Genomic DNA, 15370 nt, shown 5'->3' on the forward strand with positions numbered 1-15370 from the left:
ATGACTGGGAAATAGTTGAGGTTTTAAGTTCGGTTTCCTAGATAACCATAATCCATGTGAGTTCGTTGATTTACAAAAATATGTTTGTTTTCTTCACTTTAAATATTATGAATGTTGTATTGAGTGAAACAAGATTTCCTTATGTTGCTATTTTTTTAGTTTAATGAATACCTGGGTAAAAGCGGGTCATTAAAATATTAAATATTTACTCAAAATATTTTGATTAATTCTTACTTAAAACCTTTCTGAATAGTATAATGACTGCATAGAGCTAGCATAAGCAACTCTTTAACCTACTTGATATACAAATTCTGACAGTATGTTGATAAAAAAAGTAATTTTACAAAAGTTTTTGATTTCAGCAAGGCAACCGGTGAAAATGAAAATTCTTTTATCCAGTAATGTCACTTGGAAAAAAAAGGTGTGACATGTTTGTCATTCTTATATCATTTTTTTGCTAACCTAAAATGTTTTATCAAATGACTTGATTTTGCTGTTTTGAGTTATTTTTTACGGTTATTTTTAAAAATTTATTGAGCTAAATCTCGATTGTGTCGCGTGGCGTCCGTTTGGTTGTTAATATTTTTTTAATGCGTGACAATTTTATAATGATGGCTTTACGCTAAAGTTGCACTGAGATGGAAAACGACCCGAATAACACTGTAAGTAACGGTGCCACTGAAACACGTAGGTGCACGAAACTACTATACTAACTATGATGTAGGCTGTAACGTCGAATTTTAAACAACTGCCATTAAAATCGCTCAATCGACTCAGTTTGAATTACTTGAAATTTTATTTACAAACAACATGATGTTTATTTGTGTTTATAAGTCAAGCATTCATTGGAAACCACGGTAAGTCAACGTCACGCAACATAGAAAAGGTATTACGGCTACTATTAAAGTTCCATGGAAGAATTAATTTCTTAAAATAAGTAAGTTAATGCTAATTTAAATTTATCATACTACATACTTAAAACTTTATATTGTCTACCTACGACTTGAATTAAATATTACTGTACATAAAGCAGGTAAAGATATAAAATTAAAAATCATTGAAAAAGCTTCTGCATTTAATAATTTAAAGATAGTAAGTAAGCACAAAAGCAAGCTATACCAGTCGTCTCGGTTAGTCTATTATATACCCTGACATTATAGAGATGGTGGATAATATCCATCATAAATTTACGAGGACATAGGAATTAATAGCGTCAGCTCTTACCCGGCTCCTGTGAACAATCTTAGCTGTTTCCGTCCGATCTGTGGCGGAAATTGACCAACTAGAATACAGTTCGTTTGATATGCGGCAAATTAATTATTTTAATAGGTTTATTCTCATCAGTAACGTGTAATTGGCGGTTAGTTTTTTTTTGGAAATGGGCAGTAATGTGGTACAGTAAGGCGGTTTGCGAATTGTGACAGAGGGCGGGTCGCGAGACAGGCCGGTGCATGTCGGTGGCGGCGATGCAGGCGCTGCACCGGCTGCGCGAGTGTCGGCTGCTGTGCGATGCGATCGTGCGCGCGGACGACGGCGCCGCCTTTCCCGTGCACCGCGCTATCCTCTCCGCCTGCAGCCCATACTTTCTGTACGAATATTTTAACATCAATATTATCAACCGAACAACCTATCGTTAGGTACTGTCAGACGTAGGCCTCCACAATTGCACGACAATTATTCTGGATTCATTCAGCTCGTAGGTATCCCTCCAGTTCTCACCGCCGCTTTCAAGTCATCGGCCCATCACCATTTCACAATTTAGGAAGGACGATAGAACGACTTCATTTTCTATGTCGATGGATATACGAATAAAAAGTGATAGTCAGAAGCGGGATTCAAAAGTGCTTACTGTCTACTAATGGACATACTCATAGTATTATCGATGAGAATTTATATTGAGCTATAATATCTGCATTGTGCTCAAGGTTTTATTTCATTAAGCACGCTTATTACTGCAACTACTCTGCAGATTTTTCTTTCTTGGAAAGAGAAGCACGTCATCCCTAAGTTCCATAGGCTAATTTTTAATACTGATACGTACTTTTACGTTAACAAAGACGCGACGGAAATTAGTACACATTGAAAGAATATTACACAAGTTGGTGTGGCAGGGCACTGTTTACAACAACACTGCACTGCCGGGAGCAGAGTGACGTGCTGATATCGGGCGTGCGCTCCGAGATCCTGCTACTGCTGATTGAGTACGCGTATCTGCGGCGCATAGACGTTTCTGACGGGAACGTCCACGAGCTGCTCATGACCGCTGACTACCTCGCTTTTCTGGGCGTGCTGCAGCTCTGCTGTGACCATCTAAGGGCTGCTCTTAACCCTAAGAACTGTCTCGGTATCATGATGTTCGCAAGGTAAACAAGACAAAGTTACTGTCTGTACGTTTTTTTCCACTAAGGTTTTGAGTTAATCTAAGCTCACTGACAGAGGTAATATTTCATAGTTACCATTATGAACGGACCCTTTAATACCAAAAACGGCAAAGTGAGTCCACTATATCTGATGATAGGTAGAGTTGCGTCCAGATAGAAGATTGATTATCGAAAAGTAATTATGTCTTGCCAAACAAAACATTTATGCCAGCCTGTTCTGTTCCAGACGTGTGTTTTGTTATAAACTGGAAGCAGATGCCCGTCGATACTTGCTTCGTTATTTTGTTACGGTGGCGACACAGAGCGAGGAATTCCTTCATCTGCCGTTAGAAGAATTGAACTCCATCATTCTAGAGGATGAACTAAATGTAAAGAGCGAAGAAGTAGTATGGGAAGCTGTGCTGCGCTGGGTGAATTACGAACCCGACTCACGCTGGCAGCACACTGTTAAACTCATGGGCAGTATACGTCTCGGATTGTTGGACACACAAGTTAGGATCCTAAAAAAATAATAAGTCTCATTTTTATTGAATGTAGCAAAATCATAAAAAAATAATAAATGTAGTCTAAATAAAAATTAACAGATAAGGTGTAACTGTATTTGATATCTCATCGTCTGTGGGTTTTATCGTTCCACGTAAAAAAGGTTAACGGTGAACGTATTCAGATATATTATATATTTTGTTTTATTGCAGTTTTTTTTAGAAAATGTAAAAGACCATCCGTATGTAACTGGAAACGAAGGATCGAGGCCCATAATTATAGAGACACTGAAGTTTCTGTACGATTTGGAAATGATCGCTCAGAGAGACGGTGAAGTTGCCACACCCGAAATTGCACGACCGAGAGTGCCGCACGAGGTGCAATATTTTGATAATATTATAAATGCAAATATTTGCGAAGATGTTTGAACGTTTTTTAGATGTTAGCTTCCTAGTCTATAGATTATGGTTGGACCGTATCATGGATTAAATTTCACTTTATATCCGGGAAAAATACAATCGTACTTTATTCCGGGAAATGTCTTTCACGCGGCTGACTCTGCGAGCAACATCTAGTAAATGACATTTTGTAAATAAAAGATTTGACAAACAGCAATTATTCCGTTTTTATCTCTCCCGGGAAATAGAATGTTTATTTTGCGTAAGAAAGCCTCTTTAGATATTCGCAAGTAATCACGCCGCCACGCCTGAAACCATGATATAACTAAACTTTGAACTGCGATAATCCATGTGCCGCACCAGAGAAGATAATACTTATCTAAAATAGTGCCGCAATTCATAAAAATTATTGATTCGTCGCAAAAATTAACTAATTAATTTTACATAGATTATATCTACGTAGTACTGCCGCTCGCTTTTTCAGAGTAGGTACTAAGTACAATTGTAACACACCCCCTTTTAACCTGCTCTGTTGGGTCCTATGTAACAGGGGACGAAATTATTCTTATTAACCGAAAACAAAAATACTAATATCACTTGACCGATCTAGGGATCGAATCCGGAGTCTCAGCGAGGAACCGCTTAGCAATACAGCTATGCCACGAAGGTAGGCTTACGTTTACGTTTGTTTTAGGTTTTATTCGCGATCGGTGGCTGGAGCGGCGGATCCCCGACCGCCTTCATCGAAACCTACGATACTAGAGCTGATCGTTGGATAAAGGTGGTCGAACTTTTTAGAACCGTAGTCGTAGTTGATAATTTTATACTAGATTCAAGGACTAAATAAATCTAAAATACAAAAGTAAAAGCAACGTTGTAAAATACCGTCATCTATTACTTCTGCGAATATGTATGATCTTATCATAGTTGCAAAATACAGTCCTTCCTAGTAATGTCGTAATTATACGACTATGGTTACAACACTTATTGAAATATGAATAATATTTGCGTAGAGGGTAGTCTGAGCCATTTATATGAAACATTCGCATATTTTACCTATTTAATAAACTGTTGAATGGCATAAAAAGAAGTGCGTACATTAGGTAGAAGAAGTGGACTCTGCCGGTCCTCGCGCGTACCATGGCACCGCGGTGCTGGGTTACTGCATCTACGTGATCGGCGGCTTCGACGGCATGGATTACTTCAACTCGTGCCGCTGTTTTGACGCCGTCACGAAGACGTGGCGTGAGGTACGATTCTAAATTGATATCTTTATATATATCAATCACAAAATGAACCAATCAGAATAGAGTTTGTGTGCCATGCTTAAGAATGATTTTTTGTCATTAGTTTATTTTTACAATTAATACGCAGTTAGAGTTTTTGAAATCGGCCGCTACATACTTATACACCTACCGGTTCCAGATTCGCAAACTAAGATTAGAATTGACCTTTGGGCTTTGCTTAAAAATTATATAATTTTGATGTAGTATTGCTGTAAATACGTCGTATACACGCTTACAAGAACATTAACTATGTGCATGACTGTTTTTATTCTTTTTGCTTCTACGTTATTAATTAGATTTAAAGATAAAATGAATGAATCACTCCTACTAAATATTTATATTAAAAATGCCATTTGTGAAGCTAATAATATGTTAGTATTGGGGCAAATTTTTTAATCATCAGATAAAATTAATGCATAGGATAAAGTACAACATAAACGAATAAAAATAACAGTTGTGCTTATTATACAAAGTTGTGCTTATTATACGCGACGCTCGCTCCAATTATATCATACATAGTATATCTAAACTTTGACGAAAAAGCAGGCAAAAGCCAGTCCGAGTTAGAAATAATTGGCCGCGCGTAGCCTATTGCGCGTAGTTTTAAATAGCTTCAGTTATATCTAGATAAATGCTGTATGATTCGATTACTATTTTGTTACAATGACTAGATGAGTAATAACCATTCATGCTTTCTAATGATGAATGCCTAGTTTAGGGAGATTCCTTGTTTAGGCATAGAGCTTATGATGTAACATAATTTGGCAGAAGTTATTACGGGACGCACGCTGCCTGCTTTCATCTACAATATTTATATTTAACAAATTTTAAGAAACATATTATATACTAGCTTCCGCTCGCAGCTTCGCCCGCGTGGATTTCGGACTTCAAAAATGGAGCCGGTCGCGAACGTTCGAGAATGTTCGTTTTACGAAGCTACTCGCTAGGTGATTCGCTAGCCTCTAGGTGCCAAGCAAGCCGCTTGCCTGTGCGTTCGCGACCTTATATATATATATACAAAAATAATCCTTATAGCATGATTCAGTATTCACGCGTGATGGCTTATTATTAGCGTATTTCATGTATAACTTTGATGTTTCTATACCGATTTCTATGATTCTTTTTTATGGAATATTTAATAATGTTAACTTTTTAATTAGGGATGACTGAGAGTGTTATAAACGTAAGAGTAGACAAATATAATGAGAAAGCTTCGAACTGCTAAGCTATCGGGAGTTACACGTGTTATTGTGAGTCAACCATAAAAGATAGACATATGCTGTCGTGGGATATTTTTACATAATTTTAAGGAGAACATTTCCGTCATACATGATTTCTGTGTAGCTTTAACCATAAAGGTTGGACACGCGACGGAAGCTTAAAAAATGGAGTAACTTCTCCCGTTTTCCCAACATTTCCCTTCACTGCTCTGCTCCTATTAATTGTAGCGTGATGAAAAGTATACTATAACCAGCACAGGAGTATGACAAATAATTGTACCAAGTTTCGTTAAAATCCGTCGAGTAGTTTTTGTTTCTATAACGGTTATACAGACAGACAGACAAAAATTTTACTCATTGTATTTTTGGCATCAGTATCGATCCCTAATCACCCCCTGATAGTTATTTTGGAAATATATTTCATGTACAGAATTGACCTCTCTACAGATTTATTATAAGTATAGATAGATTATAGTATACAGTTAAGCGACGATAGCCTAGTTGGGTGTGGAACGGACTGCCAAGACAAATGTCCGCAGGTTTAAATCCCAAGGGCACACACCTCTGACTTTTCTAAAAAAAATCATGTGTGTATTCTTTGGAATTTATCGTTCGCTTTAACAGTGAAGGAAAACATCGTGAGGAAACCTGCACATCTGAGAAGTTCTCTATAGGAATTTCGAAGGTGTGTGATGTCTACCAATCCGCACTAAGCCAGCGTGGTGGACTAAGGCCTAATCCCTCTCAGTAGTAGAGGAGGCTCGTGCATAGCAATGGGCAAGTATAAATACAGGGCTGATATTAATATTATAAAGTTACCATCCTGTTTATTGTGTCGAATAACGGTTTTCAGATTGGTATAAAATTATCCCATAATTTAAAATGACTTACCGTGACTTAGGTAAAAAATATCGAGGTTATAGTATAATTACGGTCCATCTTCATACGACAGTGAGCCCCTATTGGTTTAGAGATGTTATCTCACTGCCTAGTAAACACATTGCGAATTATCTCAATATTTCAAGCATTAGACATATAATAGCTCCTGTACGCGTTTGCAAATACACATATATGCAAAATGCAAATAGGTACCTATCTGTGACTAACATGATATAGAAGAGGGATTTGAATTTGTTAGTAAATAGCTTCTTATTTAAGTGTGAGTGGTAATCCACACGTAAGTGCGAGTTTGATATCTCCCGTATATAGTTGAAAGAGTATTGGCGGAACGATGCAATGGAAGACGTGTCCACACATTAGCACATAATTGGCATACATATTCAATCACATTTTCAATGAAGTTTTACAAAAAAAACATCTTAGCATATATTGGCCAACTTGAAGAATATCCATAATGGAATGTCGAATAAGCTTAGTATTTATTGCAATACAAATAGGTGGCTCCAATGAACGCGCGGCGGTGTTACGTGTCAGTGGCAGTGTTAGGCGAGACGATATACGCGATGGGCGGCTACGACGGCCACCACCGCCAGAACACGGCGGAGAAGTTCAACCACCGCACCAACCAGTGGTCCCTGGTGGCGCCCATGAACGCGCAACGGTCTGATGCCAGCGCCGCCGCACTCGACAGTGAGTTGTGAAGTATTTTAAATATTATTAGTTACCAGTATTATAACATTGAAGATATTGAGTACTACTTCATTATTACAATGTGTCCAAACTTATGTAGTATTGAATTCTTGCTATCCACATGTATCGATAAATACACATGGATACACGTATATATGTGAGTTTCTGGATAAGTTGTGCTAACGGTTGTCACCGATCAACCAATCATTGAATAACAATACAATTAGAATTAGGATGGGATGGACTACTTTAGTAAGTTAAATAATACTTATTTGTAACTGCATACTGTAGCTTTTAAAAATAAAAAGTAACTAATTTGTAATAGATACCATAACTACCAGTTGTTAGAACAATTTGTGACGTAGATAAGATCTACATAACGGGCGGTTTCAACGGGCAAGAGTGTATGAACAGTGTGGAGGTGTACGATCCTGACACGAATCAGTGGACTAACCTGGCGCCTATGCGTTCGCGCCGCTCCGGCGTCTCGTGCATTGCCTATCACAACAAGGTAAATAATGATGTATGCACTTGTATAACTCTTACTAGCAGTATTGGAGAGCCATGGGAGTATAATGACGGTTATCCTCAGAGCTGAAAAGGTAGAGCTGTAGGGTATAAATGCGTTTATGAATTTTAGTTTGGCAAAAGGTATTAGGGGTAGTTATTTAGTGTGAGGAAGTATTTAAAATCTGGTCACGTTACTTCGGCATGTTTCATAATTTTCATATTTGAAAATGGTAACTTTGTCATTTCACCCAAGTGACTATTTCATTTTAGTTGATATTTGTTGACCGTGAGATTTTTATCGATGTAAATTAAGTAAATAACCCTCGAATGTTGAATCTCCGGCAATAGGTACTGACCGCACTAAAGATTTGTTAGGGTGGAATGACCACACTAAATCTATACTAATATATAAAGGTGAAGAGTTTGTTTGAACGCGCTAATCTCAGGAACTACGGGTTCGAAGTGAAAAAAAACTTTAAAGTTGGATAGCCCTTTGTTCGTAGAAGGCTATAGGCTATTATCATCATAGTATGACCGATAGGAGCGGAGCAATATTGAAAAATGTTGCAAAAATTAGGAAAATTTATTATTTTTGAGAGCTTCTGTTGCGTGCGATGCCTAAATGGTTAAAATTATGCAACAATCAAGTGTGTCAGAATTGTTTCTCTTAAAAAATTCTAATAAATTATACAAAGATACCAGCCATATCTATCTGCCTGACTGATCGCGATAAACTCGTATGGTGATAGAGACTCAACGAACAAACAAACAAATTCTTCAGCTTTGTATAATATTATATCCCGAAATCTATACAGAATCCGGCATAAAAATCCCGCAAATTTTTTCCCGGGATGGAATGTAGCCTATAACCTTCCCAGTGTCTTGAACTATCTCCGTACTCAATTTTATAAAAATCCGTTCAGTACATTTTGAGAAAATCGATAACATACAGACAGAAAACGGGACTTTGTTTCATAATATTTATAGATAAGTATATTTCAGGAATATTTAATTAGATAAGTACCGACTATAAAATGCGAATATTGTAGTTACTTATCGGAAATTACTGCCTTCTAGATCAGCTGAAATGTTCATTTTATTATGATATGGATCTGTGCATTGCCGCGTAGAGGGCAATGTAATGTACAGTACAGTGTAAATATTTACATCGGATTATCTTTCCCAGTTTACGGAAGAAACCTCTTATTGGCACAAATATATTATAAAATTACAACTAACTAGGTACCTATTTAATTAATACATGAAATTAATTGAAATATTTTCTACATTCGCTACGATTTATTAAATTATTTATAATTGGATGATTAGTAACTTAATTATATAACGATAATTTTATCTTTATTAACGAACGTGAACTGTTTGAGATAAGACTTATAATAAAAACATGTATTGTCTGTAAGATTTTTTATATTCTGCATATACGTATCCATTCAAATAAGCATTGCGAGCAATCATGAATTAATTTTGCTTAATAATAAATGATCTCAATCGCTCTCTTTCGTTCGATAATGAACTTGGGCTGATCACAATAAAGGATTTTAACAAGTTTAGAAATGGACCGAGTTATTCCAAAATGTACCAACTACTTTTAAACAACATTAATTGTAGATTGTTATTTGTTACTGCAGATATAAATAGATCTGCGTGTTTTGCGGAACAGTAAAGATTAACTGGGTGTTAAATACGAATTACTTATTTTAGGATAATTTGTGGGTACATTTTGACATAACTGGGTCCTAATTGTCTACTTGTTTGATTGATTTATTCCCCAGACCTGATCGAAGATTAAGACTGATGTCTTTCATTGAAATCGGCCTATAGTATTTAGATTATATAAAATTAAATATAGATGCCGCCCAGACTCTTACAACATAATCCAGAACTGCCCAATTCATTTTGAGTGAAGTGTTTCTTGGCATGTGTTAAAACTCCTTACACTTAATAAATCTTTAAATTTAAACTATCAATACATGCAGTTTTGTTCAAATTCTAGATCTATGTAATAGGGGGTTTCAACGGCATATCGAGGATGTGCAGCGGCGAGGTGTACGACCCAGCGACCAACACCTGGGCGCCGGTGCCCGACATGTACAACCCGCGCAGCAACTTCGCCATAGAAGTCATCGACGATATGATATTCGCCATCGGCGGCTTCAATGGGGTCACTACTATCTACCACGTCGAATGCTATGATGAGAGAACTAACGAGTGGTAAGAAAATGGTAAAAATGACTACAAATAGAAAAGTTATGAAATACTATAGTTTTTTAGCGCTAAGCATGTTTTGTTATAAAAACGTGTTCGTTGAAGAAAATTTTATGAACGACCATTAATTTGTCTTTGTTTAACGGAATATACGGAATATTGCAGTTAATATTTTATTAATGTCCATGGCCGTCATGATCAAAGGCTGTAAACATTTAGCTCTTGATTTGATAATACATGTGTGATATGCAGTCCTGGATTTGTAAATAGACCATATAGGCCGCAGCCTATGGGCAGCAGCTTCTTAGGAGCGGCAGATTTCAGAGAATGCCCACTCGATTTAATTAATCATACGTTTATTTAACTTAAGTGCCTTCCATAATACAAACAAATTGAAAATTATTAAGTATTTTAGAAACCTACATACGTACATACATAAACCTACTTACATGGAGCGGCGGAAATAAAGTGGCCTACACTCATAAAAGGTATAAATCCGGCACTGGTGATATCACCAAGCATTCTAAATAGGTGCAAAATTGAAACAACAAATAAAGTTTAATAAAAACTATAGCCTTAAGACTTTCAAAAAATACCAAGAAATTTATTGATAGACGAGATTCACGACCACCAAATTGATTTACCATAATATTTCGTAATTATATCAAGTCAATACTTTACAGAGAACAAGAGACGATAAAAAATATTTTTTACGTACCTACAGGTATGAAGCAACCGACATGAACATCTACCGTTCGGCGCTGTCAGCGTGCGTGATCATGGGCTTGCCCAACGTGTACGACTACATCCACAAACACCGGGAGCGGCTCATGGAGGAGAAGCGGCAGAAAATCCTGCTCTCAGAGACCGCGCGCCATGGACAACACCGCACCGCATTGCCCGATGTATTATAATAATACCAGCCATTATATATACTGTCCCACTTCTGGGCATCGGCCTCTTCTGCTACTGAGAGGTTAAGGCCATCCACCAAGCTGGCTACTTTCAAAATTCTTATTAAGAATTCTTAGTTATGTAGGTTTCCTCACGTTGTTTTCTTCGCGTGATGTATTCGCTTAAAAGGTTTCTCCGAGTTTTTTTACATTAGTTAGAGAAACTTTTCTACTAAGTATATATTACTTCTTACTTTACTGATGGTAGGCCTCGAGAATGCGACGGTCCGTTTGAGTAGGTACTAACACGAAGTTTTGTAGGTAGGTAGTAGTAGTAAGTAGTTTTGAGTAGGTACTAACACGAAGGTTTGAGGGACACTGTAGCCAGCAATAACTTTATTTGCAAATCGAAAGCTTTAGGCAAGAATTCGGCAGTTAGTATAATATTATAAGCGCCATATTGCCATATTAAATGTCATCAACCAGCAGAATGTTGAAAAAAATATCTCTTATCACATATCACAATATGTAAAAAAATAGTAGTTATGCGTATTAGGCGTGGCCGCTGTTTAAATTCATATCAACTGGACACAAACAAATGCGTTAACGCAAAGTAGAAATTCAAACCACGTATCCAGAATCCAGGTTCTAGTAAGGATAGGTAAATAAGCAGGTATAAGAAAGGAACAGGTAGGTATCATTTTTTTTAAATCATATAAGTGTTATTATATTTTATTTTTGAATAACTTTGTGAATATGTAAAGGAATTTATTAGTTTGGAATATGGTACTTTAGCTGGCATTTAAGTTTATTACTTATCACGTCCAGCTCATTTTTCCAATACATTTTTGATTTTGGAGTTAGTGTTCACGTTTTACGTTCATGAATAATCATAAATATTATATTTATAGTGTAATACATATCATATTCAGTTCTAAAATAAGTAAATTGATATCAGAAGTTTATTATAAACTAGGCAGAAGTTCGCGATGACCGACTGATAGCATAGCGTTGTATATATAATTAAACTAATAGATAACTTGCTATAGCTTCGTCTTGAACCGTAATTTGTAATCTTGCGAAGATCGTAGTTGTTTAAAAATTGTATTTATTGAAACCGATTGAAACATACTTATAGCTTTAAATAATATTTCTATGCTGTCAAAACTGAACCTGTATTTATAATTTATTTTCTTATTACTTACAAAACAATTACGTATGGTCTTATAACATTTTTTTTATATTTATAAACAAAATTATTAATTTGTTATAGAATGATCTGATTTGATCTTTTTAATCAATAGGATAGGTATTTTATAAGGTGCATTTCGTCACCTTTAGGATTGATTTATATACCTATGAGGAATATGTGTATTCGCCCCAATATATCGAATGATCCGTAAACAAAATTTTATCAGTCAGTACAGCAGTCTTTAGTCCACTTTTTCATTACCGAGCGCAATTTTAAAAAAGGATCTATATACGTTTACAACTTAGAATTTTCATAATAACATTTAGCTGCCTGGATAGTTATCGCCTTCTACATTTTACATCTTGCTATTATTATAAATGTGAATGTTCGTGAAATGTTTCATATGTGTTAAAAGTAAATCAAAAACCGTTGAACCGAATCAGATGAAATTGGGTCACGAATAGACCATGTCCTAGATTATTTAATATATAGGCTACTTTTTATACCGGTAATTCACTCCAGTTGCAAAAAAAAATAATTAAAAAAATCTAATTCTTTAAAATAGATGGCACTGGATCGCATGAACAAATTCGGAAATATGATAACGAGAAAAGCATTTCAAGCGAGAGAATCCGCGAGCATAATGTAATAATAAGAAATATATCGTAGTCACATTGCGCGATGCTCTACATTAGATAACTCATGACCTAGGTCCATCTTATGGAAGATAACGACGATATGTTAGAGCAGCTCGGGCTCATGGACAACCAGGCGAACAACAACGAAGTGCCGGTGCCGCCGCCCCCGCCGCCGCCGCTGCCGCCACAACCGATGGAGCAAGATTGACTGTCTCTTTTGTATCCGTTTTAAGGTAAATTCATTTGTGTGTTTTGAGTAGTATAGTACACAGAGTCTAGCTAGAATTATTTTTCAGGGGGTCTTTGTCGCAAATACTGACAGTAAGCAAGCCATGTCCTTAAAATGTTGTTGAATATTTAATAATTTCGGCGGTTTTAAAAATTACTATTTAGTAGTATCTATGCTCCCTCGACAAACTCGACATATAACCCGACTCTTGCACCCTTCCCTTCCACGTCAGTGGTAGATTCATATCGTAAGCCCATATTTGTTAGCAGACTGATAATGCTTGTCTCTTAATGTTCTCACAAACAAATACGTGAGTTTCATAAACTCGCTTTTGCCTTTTAAGTATGTTGTGTCAGATTTTCGGAGTCCTCACCATTCCGGTCGTCCTTGCTAAATTCCTTTTCATTGGCAGTGCGTGCTTGATCCTGGGGTCGTGTTCATTATTTTGAACTTTTATTTAATTTCATATAATAATAAAGATATTGACTACTGTCTAAATTAGAAATTAAATATATGAAATTTATTATATATCCCTAATTTTTATTTCACTCCAAATGCCTAATGACCAGTGACAGTATTAGCGTCCGGGGCTTCGCACTTACCCTTGCAAGCCCATGGCCCACGGTCGACTTACCCTATCTAGACCTCGTGTGGCCCCTTGGAGGACTTTTTTGCATATTACCTATGAAGCTGTTCAAATCTCCGCACGGAGCCAAGCGTCGGTTTTTCTTTTCGCTTTCGCCCTGGACTTCGTGGCAGTTAAGGCCGTCACTGTTTTGCCTTCGCTATAATAACGCACAATGAGTGCAGAACAATATTATTATTAAATTGAATCTGCTGTTAATTAAGTAAACAATAATAAGATTTGTTTGATTTTTAATAACATTGCCCAAGGAAAAAATGTCAAAGGTATGTCGTTGATACCAAACTGCTTTTTTTTTCAATGTTGATATTGACCTTGCAATGTTTACACGCAACTGCACGAAGACTGGCTCAGAGCTGATAACCAAGCTGTTACTTATATAATTGAGAAGGAAAATTTTGATGCAATCTTAGGCATATACTATCACACATCCGTGCAGTGCTCTAACTGCGGGAGAATCGTGAGATATTAGGAAAAATAAAACCGATTCATACTCTGAATGCCTTCTCATATGTCCCACTACAAACGCCTAGACCTTTATCCGTAACTACTCATATAAAATTAAGTGACGCCACAAAAGTTCGCGACCGGGCACCGTGCATTACTCCGCCACGTGGTAGATAGCGACATATTTTCTCTGTATTGGACAATTATGTCTCATTTACGGAATTAAGCGATGCGATTTTAGTAGACTTACTATTTAGTTATGTTCTACGCAAGTTGTTAACATGTTTAACAGATAATACACACATTTAAGCTTTGATATACGTCAGCTGCACATTTTCCCTGTTTATTTATACAATGCTGTCGCCCCGCTTAGTCTCTCAATAATTAATTGTCCACTCCGTATAACAGGACTATCAAAATAGAACCTTTATGTTTGGCTATGTGCAGTTGTGTAAGGTTCGGGCTGAACTGTGCTATTAAATGAATCTTAGGCAGTAGGTATAAGTCATTGAAAGACACGGACCTCTGGTAACTGTGTGTAATCAGTTGCATAATAAAAATATACACTTGGCAGGATTCTTATCGACTACTTATATATGGTCACAATGTATTATTAAAACAAATCTAAGGATGGCTGGCCGGAATGAGCAGATCACGGTGCTTAATCTTTTTATTTTTTCAGTTGTCGCAATTCGCACTAGGTACATATTTAAATGCTATAATTTTTAAGCAAATAGATTGATAACTATTAAGAAATATTTTACGCTATTAGGCGTCATAATATTGTGATCAGTGGTTTGTGGAGCGACTAGTAAAGTTGAAAGGTCGTGAGGTTGCATAGGTTAGACAACTTATGTGGAGGCCCCTTACTAGATAAAGAAATAAAATGTTTACTTTTTTGTAAACAGTTATCTATTTATGGAAACCCTTTCAAAGTTACCTAAAAATATAATCTTTCTTTTCAGGTCACACTCAAGTTTAAAATTTTCAAAACACCTTGCTATCTCCTAATCAGTAAGAATGAAATGAAATAAAAGAAAGCTTTTAGCACCTGCATGTTATAGTGAAGTTAATTACATAGCTTAAATTTATTATGTACCTGACAGTCGTTTATTTTTAAAATATTATTTACATTTATTATATCACTTTGGGTGGATTTATTATGTTGTGATATTTTCATAATGTGAATAATTTCTATATTATTGGAATATTTTCGAAAATTGTATGAAATTTT

The 15370-nt window shown here is 36.3% G+C and overlaps 1 protein-coding gene across 2 annotated transcripts; it reads left to right on the forward strand.

The window, feature by feature from the left end:
* Positions 1 to 323: 323 nt before the first annotated feature.
* LOC115445398 (kelch-like protein 10) lies at positions 324 to 15154 on the forward strand. 2 transcript variants are annotated; one of them, XM_030171645.2, is made up of 13 exons: positions 324 to 421; positions 1425 to 1588; positions 2112 to 2363; positions 2608 to 2872; positions 3077 to 3241; positions 3957 to 4043; positions 4366 to 4512; positions 7166 to 7358; positions 7724 to 7869; positions 9883 to 10100; positions 10819 to 10999; positions 12891 to 13050; positions 15102 to 15154. In XM_030171645.2, the coding sequence occupies exons 1-12, from the start codon at positions 380 to 382 to the stop codon at positions 13023 to 13025; spliced, it is 1995 nt and encodes a 664-aa protein (XP_030027505.1). In that variant the 5' UTR covers positions 324 to 379; the 3' UTR covers positions 13026 to 13050; positions 15102 to 15154. The 2 variants fall into 2 exon arrangements, with proteins under 2 accessions (XP_030027505.1, XP_030027506.1); XM_030171646.2 differs by having other exon boundaries at positions 367 to 662.
* Positions 15155 to 15370: the final 216 nt, after the last annotated feature.

Source organism: Manduca sexta, chromosome 24, assembly GCF_014839805.1.
Source record: "Manduca sexta isolate Smith_Timp_Sample1 chromosome 24, JHU_Msex_v1.0, whole genome shotgun sequence".
In the NCBI taxonomy this organism is placed as follows: domain Eukaryota; kingdom Metazoa; phylum Arthropoda; class Insecta; order Lepidoptera; family Sphingidae; genus Manduca; species Manduca sexta.

What these genes read in the sequence shown, in the direction of transcription:
- LOC115445398 (XM_030171645.2), top strand. Translation starts at nt 380, where the DNA reads ATGAAAATTCTTTTATCCAGTAATGTCACTTGGAAAAAAAAG. An exon ending in ATGTCACTTGGAAAAAAAAG is followed by an intron (nt 422 to 1,424) that starts GTGTGACATGTT and finishes GAATTGTGACAG; the next exon opens with AGGGCGGGTCGCGAGACAGG. An exon ending in GCATTGCCTATCACAACAAG is followed by an intron (nt 7,870 to 9,882) that starts GTAAATAATGAT and finishes TTCAAATTCTAG; the next exon opens with ATCTATGTAATAGGGGGTTT.